At 49.6% G+C, this 17,277-nt stretch overlaps 1 protein-coding gene across 3 annotated transcripts in view; it reads left to right on the top strand.

Annotated features, from left to right (window-relative positions):
* The window catches only part of CDH3 (cadherin 3), a 61,900-nt gene that overhangs the window by 7,903 nt on the left and 36,720 nt on the right, over nt 1-17,277 (top strand). Inside the window, exons 1-2 of one of the 3 annotated variants that reach the window (XM_025920492.2) lie at nt 7,453-7,774; nt 7,978-8,098. In XM_025920492.2, coding sequence (XP_025776277.1) covers nt 7,715-7,774; nt 7,978-8,098 — 181 coding nt within the window. In that variant the 5' untranslated portion in view covers nt 7,453-7,714. Of the gene's footprint in view, nt 1-7,452; nt 7,775-7,859; nt 8,099-17,277 lie in introns of those variants that run through there. The other 2 variants (XM_086689065.1, XM_025920491.2) reach the window with 2 other exon arrangements.

Raw genomic sequence — 17,277 nt, 5'->3', positions numbered from 1 at the left:
GTACTAATAAATTAGTGTGTGATAAACGCTCTGAAAAAATAAAGCAGGGTGAAGGGCGAAAGAGGGTGATGGGAGAATGCTCTCTATGCATGATGGTCAGGGAAGCCATCTCAAAGGAGCAACATCTGAGCAGAGGCCTGAAGGAGTGAGGGAGAGAGGCAGGTGGGCGTCTTTGGGAAGGGCGATCCAGCAGAGGGAAGCACAAGTCAAAGGCTGCAGGCAGGCCCGCGCCTGGTATGTTCCGAGAACCGCAGGGAGGCAAGTGCTGGAAAAGCAGAGTGAGTACAAGATGAGTCAGGGAGTGAAAGACACCTCAGGCTGGAAGGATGCAATTGCCTTTCACTGAGATGGACAGATTGTGAGAGGAGCAGGTTTGTAGGGGAAGTCAGGAGTTCAGTTTGGGATAATTCTCACCATCACCCATCAAATAGCAACGACTAACTCCAGAGGGCTTTGAGGGATTAAATAACTCACCCCGGGTCACCCAGGCAGTCGTCTTTAGAGGCAAGGTTCAGACTCGTGTCTGTCAACCTTAATTTCAATGCCACAGGCCTTTCCCGGGTTGGGTGGTGTGGGGGAATCTGGAGAAGTTATATTCTGATCCCTGACCCAAGGAGCTCCCAATGAGGGAAAAAAGGGGTGCTAGAGAGTGAGGTAGAAAGACAGAGGAAAGTAACAATGCCAGAGACTGCACATCACAGTAAGTAGCATGAGTTTATTATGTATTTATTTTGAGAGAGAGCGAGAGAGCAAGCACATGGGAGCATGCTTGGGGGAGGGGCAGAGGTACAGAGAAAGAGAGATAGAGAGAGAGAGGGAGAGAGAGAGAATGAATCTTAAGCAGTCTCCACGCCCAGTGTGAGCTGACACAGGGCTGGATCTCAAGACCTGACTATGAGATCATGACTGCCAAAATCAAGTCGCATGCTTAATAGATTGAGCCACTCAGGTACCCCTAGCAGGAATTTAAATGCAGACAAGAAACTCAGGAAAAGTGTAATTCTTGTTTTTTTAATCAGAGAAAAGTTTACTTTTCTTATGTTCTTTTCTTCTCTCTCTCTTATTTTGTGTACTTCTTTTGGAAAAAGCAAAAAATGAAAGACTCCTGGCTCTGTGTATGTGGAGGGTGCCCTGGACAGTATAGACATTCTGACTGCTGAAGGCCATGCTCTGTCAGAGATGGGAAGGCCCCAGAGGCCCAGAATTCTACCCAGGCAGGTCTTTTTCTACAGACTGCCCCTAGAACTGATGCTTTCCCAACATGACAAATGTATATCCCCAGACAAGACATCTCCCCCAGACCTGGTGTCTCCAACCACAGCCTCCTCAACATGCTAGTACCAGGCATCTCAAAACATGCCCCAATTTGAAGTCCTGATCTTCCCCCAATTCCAAACTTGTTCCATCTGCAGTGGGATTCCAAGAAGCCCACCCTAAGATGGATTCATGTGCCTGGATGACTTACTAAGGAAGGGATCCCAAGAAGAGTAGGTAAAGGAGTGGGAGAAACAGGACAAAAAAGGCCCCTAGTGGGGCATCTGGCTTGCTCCGTCAGAAGAGCATGTGACTGTTGATCTCAGGGTCATGTGTTGGAGCCCCATGTTGGGTGTAAGATTATGAAAAAAAATAAATTTAAAAAAGAAGGAGAAGGAGGGGAAGGAGAAGAAGAAGAAGAAGGAGACAGATAAAGAGAAGAAGGAGAAGAAGAAGGAGAGGAGGAGGATCAGGAGGAGGAGAAAGAGGAGAAGAAGAAAAAGAAGAAGGAGGACGGGGAGGCAAGAAGCTGAACAGGGGTGTGATTTCAGACCAAGTCCCCAGAGAGTAGCTTCAGCCTGATCCCACAGAAGAATGCTAGATGTAAGTTACTCTGAATTTGTCAGGCTGGGGGAAAGGGACCTGGGCTTCTATATTCCTGCACCAGTTGGTTATTGGCTAAGAGTTGGGGAAGTGAGCTCCTGGGCGCTTCCTTACAAGAGCAAAGGAACCCCAGTAGCAGATGGGCAGGTCTCTGAAGAGGGTCACATGTGCAGGCTGCTAGAAGCATCAGCACACACAAGCCAAGAAAGGGGAGCTCGGAAACCATCAAAGGGATCCCAGGGAGGATCTGAGTGGTACCCTCACCATGTCTACTACACATACCTTCCCAAACTCAAAAAATGGTGTTGCCATCCTGCTGGTTGCTCAGGCCTCAAACCCTGGAGTCATCCTTGACCTACTCTTTCTATCACACCCATATCCAATCCTTTAGCCAATCTTGTTGTTGGCAATATCTTTATTAAAAAAAAGAATTTTTTTAAGTAATCTCTATGCCCAAAATGGGGCTGGATTTCATGATCGGGAGCTCAAGAGTCCCATGCTCTACTGACTGAGCCAGCCAGGTGTCCTGGCTGTATCTTTAAAATATACTCAGGGGCGCCTGGGTGGCGCAGTCGGTTAAGCGTCCGACTTCAGCCAGGTCACGATCTCGCTGTCCGTGAGTTCGAGCCCCGCGTCGGGCTCTGGGCTGACAGCTCAGAGCCTGGAGCCTGTTTTGGATTCTGTGTCTCCCTCTCTCTCTGCCCCTCCCCCGTTCATGCTCTGTCTCTCTCTGTCCCAAAAATAAATAAATGTTGAAAAAAAAAATTAAAAAAAAAATATATACTCAGAGCCTAATCACTCTTTTAAAGTAACTTCTTGAAAATCGTGGTAGAATTCATGTAACATACAGTTCAGTGGCATTAAGTACATTCACATTGTTGTGCAACCCTCACCACCATCCATCCACAGAACTCTTTTCATCATGCAAAAATAAAACTCTGTACCTGTTGAACATCTTGTTTATTTATTCATGTGTGGATGGACACTTGGATTACTCCCGCCTCTTGCCTATTGCAAATAATGCTGCTATGAACATGGATATTCAAGGGGCGCCTGGGTGGCTCAGTCGGTTAAGTGGGCTGACTTCGGGTCAGGTCATGATCTTGCAGTCCGTGAGTTCAAGCCCCGCATCGACTCTGTGCTGACGGCTCAGAGCCTGGAGCCTGTTTCAGATTCTGTGTCTCCCTCTCTCTGACCCTCCCCCATTCATGCTCTGTCTCTCTCGGTCTCAAAAATAAATAAACATTAAAAAAAAGAAGAACATGGATATTCAAAAAAAAATTTTTAACGTTTATTCATTTTTGAGAGACAGAGAGAGACAGAGTATGAGTGGGGAAAGGGTAGAGAGAGGGAGACACAGAATCTGAAACAGGCTCCAGGCTCCGAGCCGTCAACACAGAGCCTGATGCGGGGCTCGAACTCACAAACTGCGAGATCATGACCTGACCCGCAGTCGGACACTCAACCTACTGAGCCACCCAGGCGCCCCGAACAGGGATATTCAAATATCTAATTGAGTCCCTGCTCTCAATTCTTTTGAGTATGTATCTAGAAGTGGAATTGCTAGGGGCGCCTGGGTGGCGCAGTCGGTTAAGCGTCCGACTTCAGCCAGGTCACGATCTTGCGGTCCGTGAGTTCGAGCCCCGCATCGGGCTCTGGGCTGATGGCTCAGAGCCTGGAGCCTGTTTCCGATTCTGTGCCTCCCTCTCTCTCTGCCCCTCCCCCGTTCATGCTCTGTCTCTCTCTGTCCCAAAAATAAATAAACGTTGAAAAAAAAATTAAAAAAAAAAAAAAAAAGAAGTGGAATTGCTAGACCATATGACAATTCTATTTTTAATTTTTTTAGTAACTGTCATGCTGTTTTCCACGGTTTTCCATACTGGCTACACCATTTTACGTTCCCACCAACAATGCACAAACCTTCCAATTTGTCCATATCCTCACCAACACTTGTTATTTTCTGTTTTGTTTTGTTTTTTAATCTGATCATTTCTTATCCCTTCTATAATGTCCACCCTAAACCAAGCCTTTTCAGTTTTTGCCTGGATGATTGCAGTAGGATCCCAGCTGACCTGCCTGCTTCTACCCTCATCCTCTGCGGTCTCAATACTACTCCTCTGCTCAAGGTCTCCAGTGCCTTCCTTCCTTCCCACTCAGTAAAACCCAAGTTCTGACAGTGGCCTATGATTTATTCCCCACCCTTCCAACTCTGACTCATTTCCTACTTGCTCACTCTACTCCAGCCACTGTCTCTCTCTCTCTCTTTTTTTTTTTTTCTGTCCCAAGTAAACTACTGCCTCAGGGCCTTTGCCCAGATTTCTCTCCCTGGCATACTCTTTCTTCAGAATCCTTGTGTAACCTGCTTCTTCACTTCCTTCAGGTATTGTTCAAATGTCCATTTCTCATTGAGGCCTCTGGACTTTGCCCCTTGCTCACCCACCCCTCATCCATTTTCTTTCTGTCTTCCCCCATCCTGCCATGTGACTGGGGAGAATGACCCCTAGACACTCCACTACTTGGGCTTTCTTGCCCTCAGGCTTCTGGGTGGGTTTAGTCCATGGGAAGCGCTGCCAGGAGATGAATGGCAAACGGAGAGAGATGTTGGAGTTTTCCCACATCCTCCCTGCTCTGGGCAGTGCCTGTGTCTACTTGGACACCAGCTGCATCTGGGAGGGGTGGTCCTTCATTCTCCAGCTTTCCCCAACCCCCAACTTTCAATGACACCATTTCTTCCCTTTGCCCTTCAGGCTTCAAAGTTCTAAGGCCTTTCTGCTGTTGTGGGTCCCTGGTGCCTCAACATCCCTCTTGATTCTCTAAACCCTGCCCATTCCTCTAGTCCCTTCACTAAGGCTTGAACCACTTGACCTGGAGTCTGTCTTCTGCTGGACCCTGACTGAAACACCTTCCAGATCACTTTATGTACAATTTCCAACCCTACCTTATGTCTCATGAATTGGCACTTCCCACTTGGTTCTTGTTCATCTACACAGCATGAATTATCTAACATACATTTACTTATTTGGTTATTTTCCTTGATTCCCCCCACCCCCACACTTGAGGATGGAAGGTCCAAGGGTGCAGAGTTATCTGTTTTGTTCTCTATTGTATCTCCAGTGCTTGGCACATAGCATGCTACCAGCAAATATTTGTTGAATGAATGAATGAATAAATAAATGACCAATAAGGGGGAGCCACAAAGAAGCCAGGAGTGTGGTCCAAGTTGCAGGCAGAAGAGCTGACTCTCCATTTCTCCTCTCCCCGCCCTCTCCCGGAATGCTGAGTGCCCTAGAAGGAGGCGGAAATGAGCGCGCTCAACAGCCCTCTAGCCGGGTGTTTACTTAATTAGGGCCTGTATCTCGAGGCTCGTCTGTGTTTAACAGTCCACCTAATGGCTTCATCTGGTTCCGGGCCGGCTCAGCGGAACCTTCGAGGCAAAGATAGGTGGAGCCACGGGGTACCCTCTGGAGTCTTCGCTGCCACCATGCTCCCCAGCACGGACATCTAACCTTCTCTCCTGCACGGAAAGCGACCCCTGCGGAGGGCGGGAAGCGACCCCTGCGGGGGAGCGGGGCAAGCAAGGCAGGCTTGGAGCTCAGCAAGCTGCCTCAGGCTATTCCTGCATTGTCCACGCCCAACCCACAGCTGCTGGGACCACAGGCCAGATAAAGGAGCTCTCCCTTAACACCAGATGCCAATTGCTTGCTTCTACCATCAGCCGTGAAATTGAAGGGTTGCAGTGTTTCTCATTTCTTATTTTGGGGAATGTGAGGGTGCTAAGGAGGAGAGAAACCACTCACGAGGCAGAGGACAAATGAGCCAGATCCTAAAGCAATAATACCAGGCAGCATTTGGGCACTTGTTCTGTGCCAGGTACTGAGATTTGGTTTTAAACGTATTAATTTAATCCTCATTTATATGTATTAACTCACTTAATCCTAGTACTTTACAGGGCAGATGTTTTAATAGTCCCATTTGATGCTCACAGTCCCATTTGAGCCTCAAAGAGGTATTTCACTTGCCCGAGGCTGTAGCACTAATCGTGGTGGAACACAGGTTTGAACACAGGTGGTAGGGCCCCAGAGCTGATGCTCAGCTTGAGAGAGGACTACCATGGTCTCATGGCAAGTGTCATCCTCATAGCCACAGGACTGGTAGTTGGAAAGCCAGGGAGGCCACCAGGTTAGCCCTTGAGGGCCAAACAATCTCTAAGTAGAGACTCTAGTCCCCTCCTCAAACCCCTGAATCTGAGCTGGGGAGGAGGAAGGAGAGTGTCGAGGAGGTGTCAGCTTGGGTTCTCAGGGCATCTAGAGAAGGTGGAGAGACCTCAAGGAACCGGAAGATGGGGAAACTCGGCTTGATTGGGAGAAGGCTGGCAGAGTGGAGGGACTGAGTCTCAGGACAGTTTCTGTGCCTGGGGCCCAGTTGTGTTTCCTGAAGAGGGAAGCACTTCAGGTCTAAAGTAGGTCTAAATCCCAGCCCCGCTGGGCGGTTCAGCATTTCTCAAGGAGGTTGATGGGAGAAGGGTGGTGGGAGAGTGGTTGCCAAAGGAGGCTCACTGGAAGGCTGCTTGCATATAACAGTTTTCACTTATATTATATCAGTATTTCAGATCAATAAAAACAGCCACATTTTGAAAAGTCTTTATTTTTTATTTTGAGGTGGGGTGGGAAGGGACAAGACAGAGGGAGGGAGGGAGAGAATCCCAAGCAGGCTCAATCCCATGAACCCTGAGACCAAGACCTGAGCCAAATGAAGTCTGACGCCCAACCAACTGAACCACTCAGGAACAGGTAAATGTCTTTATGTTTTTTTTAAGTTTTTATTTAAATATTACTTAAAGTTGGACGCCTGGGTGGCTGAGTCCCTTAAGCATCTGACTTCTGCTCAGGTCGTGATCTCACAGCTGGTGGGTTCCAGCCCCACCTGGGGTTCCGTGCTGACAGCTTGGAGCCTGCTTTGGATTCTGTGTCTCCCTCTCTCTCTGCCCCTCCCCCGCTTGCGTTGTGTCTCTCTCAAAAACACTAAAAAACTTAAAATAAAAGTTACCTAAAGTTGAGAAAGTGTTATTTATATTTAATGGGGGAAGGGGATTGCTAGAGATGGTGGGGCTAATAACCACCCCTCTACCTTGCCCAGGTGGGCCCCACGACAGCCTCCGAACTCTGTCCCAAACTGGGACCTTCTCTCCAGCCTCCATTTGTTCGGCTGTGCAGTGGACGTAACGAGTCTTCCGCAAGTTGCACCTCACTGCCAGTTTTAAACCTTACTCTGTGTCCTCGAAGCGGGCTGGCTGGCGTGGGAGGTGGTGAAAGAGGCAGTGGGCAGCCCGGGCTGTAGCCGGGTGTGGGGCGGACACACCCGGCCTCCATCAAAGCTTTGGATAACAGAATGCCTCGGGGGAGTATGAATGGGGCGCCTCTGTTTCCAGTCGGGTTCAGATGCATCTCCACTGTTTTTTCCACTGTAGCCGCAAGGCACAAAACATTTTTCTTCGCGTGCTGCGGAGGCTGAGGAACGGGGTGGGTTTTTGTTGGTTCGTTTTTTGTCTTTTCCCCTCGAACCCGGAATCTGTGAGACAAGGCCTCCGCGCCTGCCGGGAGGAGCTCCAGAAAAGCCGAGGGATCGCTGGAAGGCATCAAAGAGGACCGGAGGGCGTTCGCCGGTGCCTCGACCAAGTCAGCCGCGGCCCCACCTGCGAGGGGGCGGGACCCTGCGGCGCCGGACCAATCAGCACCCACCTGCGCTCACCTGGCCCCCTCCCGCTCGCTCCCGCGGGCTGCTGCTCGCAAAGGGGAGCGGAAAGCTTAGCCGAGCGCTAGCCCGCCGTCGCGGCAGCTTCGTTCTTCTCTCTCCAGCCATGGGACTCCCTAATGGGTTTCTCGCGTCCCTCCTCCTCCGCCTCCTCCTCCTCCTTCAGGTACTCCACTGTCTTGCCCTAGCCCGGGCCGGGCAGTTCTGGCTGTGTGGGGTCCGCAGGCGGTGGTGGCGTCGGGGAGAGTGCGGGGCTGGGCTCTTTGGAGTCAAGGTGGCCCTGAAAGGCCAGTAAGGAATCTGGGGATGGGTATGCAGAAACCGGGCATGCCTGTGACCCGGCCTCCCTCTTTCCCCCTCTTCCCTCAGGCGCAGGTCTGCTGGCTGCCTCGCGTGGCCTCCGAGCCGTGCCGGGCGGGCTTCGGGGAAGCTGAAGTGACTTTGGAGTCGGGAGGCGCGGAGCTGGAGCCCGGCCAGGCGCCGAGGAGAGGTAGGACCCTCCGGGAGGTAGCCCCGTGGAACCGCAGCGCGGGGGGTCGCACGTGGTCCGCCGCGGTGTGATCCGCGCGAGGGGTGTCCAGGCCGGGGCGGGGGACTTCTGGCGCCGCCGGCTTCGCCTCAGGTATGGAGAAGGCGCAGAAAGGCTCTCGGGGGCTAACGCGCGGGTGGATGGCGGACCGAGGAGGATGGAGAGCATAGCGCCCTCTGACGTCCAACCCCTCTTTGCCCCTCTGCGGCGGCTTACCTTGACCTGCTTCGGGGTGCGAGGCGCCTGCGCTCCTCACCCAGCCTGGACGTGGGAAGCTCTCCCCCACTGGCCCCAGCAAAGGAATGCGCGGTCCACATTCCTCCCCCAACGCCCGCGCAGGTGTGGGGATGAGCCGTGCCCCGGGCAGCCCCCTTCGCCCCTCTCGGGCCCCCTTTGTGTACCGTGCTTTGTGTCTCCCGACAGACAGACCGGGTCTGTTTCTCTTCTTCGCGCTCCCCTCCTCCGCCCCCCTTCTTCCCCGCCTTCTGGAATGCACTCTTAACCCTGCCCTTCCCGGAGGGCCTGAGCCCCCGCAGCCTTCCTGGAAACTGGGCTTGGCACACCTGGGCTGGGGCCATCACGCACTTGGGGACACCCCCGCCCCACCCCACCCCCGTGTTGAGACTGGAATGTTAGGGTACTTGGGGGAATTGGGGGGGGGGGTCCCAAGCTGGAAGGTCTTGAGCTGAGGGGGCGGTGGTTGGGTGATCAAAGCATGTTTTTGATCACCCAGTTTACTTGTGTCTCCCTCTCCCCACCCCCACCCCCCCACAAGTTCAAAAACTGGAGAGTGGGGAGTCACTTTGGTGTTAGGAAACCCCTGCAGCTGCCGGCTGATGGGGGCCCCTTTCCCTCCATCCAGGACAGTGGGGGTTTCTCCACGGATCAAACCCAAGTTCTTAAAAAGAGCTATTACCCAGGATCCTTGGGTGGGGTTCCAGAGGATCCCTAACCTGTGAGATTGTTTAAGAATTTGTGTATGCATTTTCCCAGGGAGAGGACCTACAGTTTACCTGGCTTTCAAAACAACTAAAAACTGTTGCCACCTAGCATTAATCTAATGTCCTCGTCAGCATAGCCCTCACCCCACATACAAATTTCCACAGTTTGAATGTTGGGGTGTCAGTGCCTAGGGGACAGATGGCTCTCCTTTGTTTCTCCAAAAGGGGACTGGGGTCTGGAGTTTGTGGGGGCCTTTTTTTTTTCTCTCCCCCCCCCCCCCCCCAAATAACCCTGCAGATTGACAAAACAATTAACACCCAGGCTAGGCCAGGCTCCTTAAACTCTTGGCTGTAGGGAGCCAAGCAGAGGCATTAAGAGGCCATGCCTCATAAACTTTAAATTCTTGCACATGGGTTTATTACTGACTGGCTAACAAACTGCAACTCAGCCAACCTGTAAAAATGTTACCTTGGGCAGGGCCCCAAATCCAATTCCGGCTCCCTGAGGAAGCTTTATTGCTAACCAGACCTCTGCCAGATCTGTACTCCCCCTCATTGTCAAGTTCTCTGGCTACAATCTCGTGGCTTTTGAGTGTTGACTGTGCCTTATCTTTCTTACTGAAGCAAGAAATATCAGATTAACTGTCACTTCACTAAGCTTGAGGTTGTCGAGGGGAAGCGGTGATCAGGTTTTCGATTTCATGGTCCGGTTGGCTGGTGAATGCTTCCCAGTGACGTCAGGCATTTTAAACCTTTTGAGAAAATTCTGCTTTCTTGGATGTCTGGTTTATGGTTGTGAAAATGGTGGGTTCATGCCAGGAGCACACCTGGGTTATAAAAAAAAGGGGGGAGGTTAATGTGCTTGGCTAACCTTGAGCCTCCCTGCAACATGACTGGTTCTTAGAGTGGTTTTCCTGTGAAATAGACTGTTGCCTTCTTTTTTAAGTAAAAGCAAGTTTCCCAGTCCAATTGGTCTCAACTAATTGAGACACCTCAACAGAAAATACTGGCATTTCTCTTCTTAGTCCTCAGTTGCTGACATCTTTCTACCTCCGCACCTCCACTCCAGGCTCTCTGTCCTCTCTGCACAGGATGGATCCAGCCATGTTGAAAGGGTTATCCTTAGGGTACATACAAACTCTCAAGTTTGGCCAAGCAGACAAGTTTCCTTATTGCTAAGGAACAATTGCCTCTGTTGTTCGCCCCTGGGTTATGAATATCACAGGTGTCTATGAAGTCGAGCTCAGAGAAATTATCTGATATAATTAATACCTTGTTTGCATGTGCACTTTCCTCTTCAAAGCACTTCCACAACTCTGAGCTTGCTTTGTCCTCCTGACATTCTCTCAAAGCTGGTAAGGTAACTATTAAACAGCTTGAGCTCTTAATCTCAGAGTTGGTACTTCAGAAAACCTGTAGCCCAGCCCTGCTGGAGGTTTTAAAGGTGGAGAAACAGGAACAGCTTAATGGATTCAGTTTGCTAGGCTGAACAGCTCATGAGCTTCCATGAGGGTCACAAACACCACTTGTACCTTTAGGTTTATTCCCAGGACCTGATACTTCACAGGATGCCCAGTAGGTGTTCGCGTGAATCATGACAATCTGCTGAAGGTCTATTTTACAAATGAAACCTGAGTGGTTGTGGCTTCACGAAAGTCATTACTACAGTGACTTGAATGGAAGTTTCTGACTCCTGAGTTCAGTGGCACTTTTTACTACCAGAAAGTGGGAAGTGGATGAAATGAAGTAGAATGTTGGAGCGCCAGATCCTAAAGACACCGGTTAGCACCCCCTGTCCTAAGAGCAATTAATCATTTGTTCATTCTTATCGTAAGGTTTTCCAGAAACATTCCTGTAGGGAAACTGGCTTTGATACAGTCTCTAAGTGTCCTAGTGATGGGGCTTGGGTGCCTAGACTAAGAGCAAGAGGTTAATCTGGAGGAAGAGTTGGAATGTTCTCCCCACCCCCACCCCACAGTCTGGGGGGCTGCCTTCAAGTGTGGTCTGGAAGCTAAGACAAAGAAGAGGTGGGAGGAAGGAATTTGCATGGTATTAGTACAGTGATTAAAAGTGATTGACCTAACTGTGGTCTATACATCATTAATGGCAAACAGTTGAGAGAGGCAGCTTAATTACAGTAAAAGAAACCCAGTACTTCATTACTGTCCCTCAGCAGGTTCAACTCACCCTTAGTCAGTGTTTGAGTAAGATTAAAGCTAACCCTCATTAGCTTTGGTAGGAAACTTCAAAGTTCAGTAATGAATCTGACTGAGCATGAATTCACTTCAAGATGGTTTGGCTATTTGAACTTGTGTAAAAATTGCCTTTTGTTTTGGGGCCTCCAGCCTGGGCCATGTCCTCTGTTTTTACATTTTGTTCTTCCAGTAAACGTATATTTAGCATCTGCATGTATCAGGCAGGATTCTAGAACTGCGGCTAAAGCAATTAACAAAACTAAGCTCCTGCCCTTGGGGAGCTTATAGTCCAATATTTTTTATGCTTACGATTGTCTTGCAAAGCAGGTGGTGGTAACTCCCTTTTGTTGTAAAAGAGGGTAAGCAACTTGGTGTGAGGTCACGGGGGCAGTCAGCAGTCAGGCCAGGATTTTAAATCCAGTGGGATTTCACAGGGCCAAATAAATCTGCCTCAGGAATGAATTATTTGGGAAATCGGGCTTTGAGCCTGGCTGGCTGCCTTCCTGGCTCAGCAGCAGACTGGGGTAGGTCGCTAAAGCCTGTTGCACACCACTGTTAGCTTGTGCTTGGGGAGCAGGTCCCAAACCTCTAATCTCCCTTCCCACTTCCTCACATGGCACTCTGTTCCTAGGTTACCCAGTGCAGGGTGCCCTCACCTCCCTGCTGTGTGATGAGGAAGGCATTGCTTACATTAAGCAGTGGGTTTCTAAGGCTGGAAACTATAGTTCTGCAAAGCATTTGGAGGATGATGGAGGAGCAGGAGGGAGAGAAGGACCTCCCCTGTCCAAATCAGTTGAGGCTTTGGTTCTGAGGCTGAACTGTCTCCATTCAGAGAATCACTGTTATTGAAGAATAACATAAATGGAGGAAAGTGCCCAAATGCTAAGTGTACAGCTCAATGAGTGTCACAGATTTAAAACACCCACATACCAAGATCAAGAAACCGCATTGCCAGCACCTCAGATGCCCCTTCCTGTTCTGTACCCTTCCCAGCAAGAAAACCACTATCTTGACTTCTAATACCACAGGTTAACTTGCCTGTATTTGAATTTTATGTAAAAGAACTGTACAGAATATCCTCTTGGGTATCGCACATTTTGTGAGATGCTTCCATAGTTCTGGAGGTAGTTGTAGGTGATTCTCACTGTCCTGTAGTATTCCATTATGTGACAATTGACACGTTTACTGTCGATGGGTATTTGAGGAGTTTATGGGTTTTGGCCATTATGACTGGTGCTGCTGTGAACATTATCGTTCCAGTCTCCGTGGAAAGTCTCAGTGTACATTATCTGTTAGGTACATACCTGCGAGCATAATTGCTGGGTTAACTGAGGATTACCTGAGCATCTCAGTACTGTGGCTGTTGTACTGAGAAGTCAGCTTTTATTTTTGAGAGGGAGGGAGGGAGAGAGAGACAGAGCATGAGTGGGGGAAGGGCAAAGAAAGAGGGAGACAGAATCTGAAGCAGGCTCCAGGCCTCGCACCGTCAGCACGGAGCCCGATGCGGGGCTCGAACCCACAAACTGTGAGATCATGACCTGAGCCGAAACCAGGAGTTGGATGCTTAACCACCTGAGCCACCTACGTGCCCCACCCTTGCTGGATTTTTGATTCTCCCTTAGCACTATGCTAAGAGACAGCAAATCTTACTATGTCTTTGGTCACATCCTTTGTGTTGAGGGAGAAATCCTTCCCTTTATTTGTCCTTAAGCCAATGCCTGTTATTGTCCCCCCAAATATAAAGGGAATCTGGAAATGGCCCTGGGTTTTTTAGGTGAGGGCTTCCTGGATGATGTTTATCCTGGACAGTGTATAAGTGGGCAACAGGTTCCTCACATGGATGAGGTGGTTAAATCTAGCTCCTGCCTCAGGGAGGCAGTGAAGTGTCTGAGACCCAAGGCCCAGCTGAGTTGTCATTCAGCCAACGAATGTTAGTAGATGTTCAGAGATGACAAAGACCCATAGCTCATTAACATCATGAGCTCCGCAATTAGAGGAGGAAGCAGATCAGCCACCAGGCAGTTTTAACTATGAATCTGACCTACAACAAGTATTTATTGAGCACCTACTAAGTGCCAGATACTGCTGTTCTAAGTGCTAGGGTTCTATTAATGAGGAAAACATGCACAAAACCCAGGCTTTGGGGGCCATTTACCTGCTAGTGGAGAAAGATAGACAAAATCAGTTATATATATGTTTTTATATAAGTTATATATATGTTTATATATATATCACATGTTGTATATACATATGATCCATCAGGAAGTGAGGGAGAAAAAATATGGAGTCAGATAAGAAAGGCTGCTGACATGTTCTTGGGGGGACCTGAAAGAAGTGATGTCCACACTGAAGGCTGAGGAAGAATTCTGCAGGGGAGTTGGGGTATGAGAGGTAGCAGGGAGTGTTCCTGGCAAGGGAACAGCATGGGGGCCAGGAACTTAACTACAGTTAGTCTGGCTGGACCATGGAGTGTAAAGTGGGGAGAGGTAAATAAAAGAAGTAGGCAGGGCCCAGTCCAGTTTAGACTGCCACCCCATCAGGGAGGCAGCAAGGCACATGTGGCTGAAGTCCCAATTATGCCTTCATGGAAGCCAGAGTCGCTGAAGTCTCCTTTGGAACCAGGATGCTGGGCCCCACCTCCAGCATCTCTTCCTGACTCCCCTTCCCGGCTTTTCTCAGACCTCGGGATGTTATAAGTCTCAGTCAAATTTTCCCCCTCATTTTATTTAGTTACCTGTCATTGCCAGGCAGCAGGGCTACCCGCAAGGAAGGGCTCAAAACAAAACAACCAAAAAAAAATCACAACCTAAATACCATTTACTGAGAGCTTACAGAGTTCCAGAGACTACGCTATGTACTTTATGTAATAAGCCCTTTAAATCCTCCTAAAAGCCCCACTGGGGGAGGGGTGAAATTGGCCCCATTTAGCTGGACAGGAAACCTAGGCTTGTAACTTTGTAACCTATCCGAGGTCACCCAGCTAGTGAATTGCAGAGGTAGGACTTGAACCCAGCTCCCTCTCCCTGAGTGTGAGAGAGGGGAGAGGTTGTGAGTCCTCTGACCCCAGGCATGCTAAAGGAAGATGAGAAATAGTTAACTTCTGACCCAAGGGATTTGAATTCCTTTTCTCTCCACAGGCCTCTTGTTAATCACCAGGGGCTGGAGTTGGGGGGCGGGGGTATTTCTTTCCAGGACCACTGGCCTCTTCTAGGATGTGGGAGGACAGGGCAGGTTCAGATACCAGGCCTGATAGCAAGCACTGTCTCTGACAGTTCTCAGAGAGAATCTGCCTTCTGGCTGGTTATCTTCTGCCTCTCCTCACCCCACCCCTACCCTCCCCGCCACCGCCACCCCCACCTCCCCGCCACCCCCACCTCCCCGCCACCCCCACCTCCCCGCCACCCCCACCTCCCCGCCACCCCCACCTCCCCGCCACCCCCACCTCCCCGCCACCCCCACCATGCTCTGAGTGGAGGAGCTTGATATACTCTGCCTCCCTCCCCCTCCCCCAGCCAAATCTGGGCACCCTTGCAATTCTGGGTCACTAGAGCATCAGTGGTCTGCAAATTCCTCAAGCTGACAGAATCCCCTCCAGGCTATGGTAGTGGGTCTGGGGTGCTGGCATCCTGCTTTGCTCTCAGTAAACCAAAATGCCTTATCCTGGAAATAAAGCCAAACAGACACCTTCCTTTCTCCCCTTACCCATCTTTGAACTCAGAATTCTGACTGTGTTGTCTGACATCCGAGGAGAGTGCTCAGAGCCAGGGCCCCACAGCCAGGAGGTGGGCAAGTTGGTGGCTGCTTTCCCTTCATGAGAGCCTCTCTAGGCTAAACAGAACTCCAGGGAGGAGAGATCTGTTCTCCACTGGGACCCCCAGGCATCTCAAGAGCTGGATGAGGAGATCAGGCCAAGGAGGCACAATCCCAAGGTTTCCTCTTCCCTCTCAATCTCAGGACCCTAACTTTTGCTTAAGAGCACATAAGATTAGTTCAGTGTTCCATCTCTCTTACCAAGAAACCTTAAACCTATGTGGAGGCTGGAAGTAGGTTGATCTTGCCTAGAGTTCTGACCTCAGGGTCTCATGTTAGTTTTAGGAAGTCCTTGTTCCCCTGGAATTCATTGTGTCCAAGACTGCCTATGTATTTTTCTGAGATGACGCCCCCCCCCCCCACCGCAAATCTGGCAAACCTAGCATATTCTACACTGTCCCCACAAACCCCCCCGCCCCCGCCGCCAGCCCACGTCCATTCAGTTCTTCAGAGTCTTGTCAAACCCAGTGGTGGGGACAGACCTGGTGGTGTGCATCTGGGCACAGGCAGGGGAAGATGGGGTTCTCAACTTGGTTTCTTATCCCAAACTATGTGGTCTGAGGCAAGTTACTTTGGTCCCAGCTCCTTGGCCTTGAGGCTCTAACTGTCCTGTGTGTGAGAAGTGCCTTCATGTCCCTGGAGCTATGAGGAGGTGGACTGCTGGCTGGTCACTAAGAGGGCAGGATTGGAGTGCTATGCTACTGTGCTGGGCATCTTGCTTAAGGCTGGCTGCCTTTTCATAACGAGTCTCATCTTGTTGTAGCTTCAGGCAGAGAGAAAAGATAGCTGCTTGTGGGCTCTTCGTCTACAAGCCAGAACAAGGTGCCAGGCCCACACCCTGCCCTCTCTTTGTGGAGTCGGCCTCAGCCAGAGCTTCCCACCGGGGCTGCCTGACTTGCTATTTTCTTGTCTTTTATGGTCTTTTTCCGCTTCCAGAATTCTCCTGCATTCCCCAGCTGGGACTCAACCACACTCCAACTGGTTTACCAGTATCTTTGGCCCCTGAGTCAGTAGTTTGCAAGCTTGGCTGAATATCAGAATTGCCTAGGAAGCTTTTTATTATTATCACATCCCCCTCCATATGTACCATTTTATATTGTTTATTAGGGTTGGGCTGGTTGGTTGGAATTTTACATTAATACATGAATATATGTTCACTGTAAAGACCGTGTTTTTTAGTAAAATATGTAGCACTTAGTATGTGACAGGTACAGCTCTTACCATCTTATATGTGTTATATAATTATATTTGTGTGTGTGTGTGTGTGTGTGTGTGTGTGTGTATATATAATGTTTAATCACCATAACATGCTTGGGAGTAGGTACTGTTATTATCCCCATTTTACAGATGAGGAAGCTGAGGCCAGAGAGGTTGAGTAACTTGCCCAAGATCACACAAGTGGTCAATAGCAGAGCTTGGATTAAAATCTAACCAGCCCAGGGGCGCCTGGGTGGCTCAGTCGGTTAAGCGGCCGACTTCGGCTCAGGTCATGATCTCACGGTCCATGAGTTCGAGCCCCGCGTCGGGCTCTGTGCTGCCAGCTCAGAGCCTGGAGCCTGTTTCAGATTCTGTGTCTCCCTCTCTCTGACCCTCCCCTGTTCATGCTCTGTCTCTCCCTGTCTCAAAAATAAATAAAGTGTTAAAAAATTAAAAAAAAAAAATTAAAAAAAAAATAAATAAAATCTAACCAGCCCAAGCTTTAACCACTGAATGCCACTGCCTCTCAATAGAAGCAAACCAGAAATAAACTCATGAAAGTTCTTCCCTTTCTCAGCTCTCCTGCCTAAGGATGAGCACATCCAATGGTTTAATGTGAATCCTTGTAGACCTTTCTCTTTAGGGGAAGCTACTGTGTGCATTCAGGAATTTTTAAAACAAGAATTGGGAGGGGGGCTCCTGGGTGGCTCAGTCGGTTGAGTGTCTCTCTCTCCACACTGCCAGCGCGGAGCCCAACATGGGGCTCGAACTCACAACTGAGATCATGACCTGAGCCGAAACCAAGAGTCGGAGGTTTAACTGACTGAGTCACCCAGGTGCCCCTGCAACTTGCCTTTTTAATTGAATCACAGGCATCTCTGCAGACTATTAAATACACATCTATCTTGTTTTTAACAGCTCCATTGTCCTCTATGTGGTGGATATACATGATTTATTTCGCTAACCCCACTTTTATCTTTTGCAGATGTGGAAGTGG

The sequence above is a fragment of the Puma concolor genome, chromosome E2 (assembly GCF_028749965.1).
Source record: "Puma concolor isolate L17-30 chromosome E2, mPumCon1.1.hap2, whole genome shotgun sequence".
Classification (NCBI taxonomy): Eukaryota; Metazoa; Chordata; class Mammalia; order Carnivora; family Felidae; genus Puma; species Puma concolor.
This window is presented reverse-complemented; position numbering and strand designations above follow the sequence as displayed.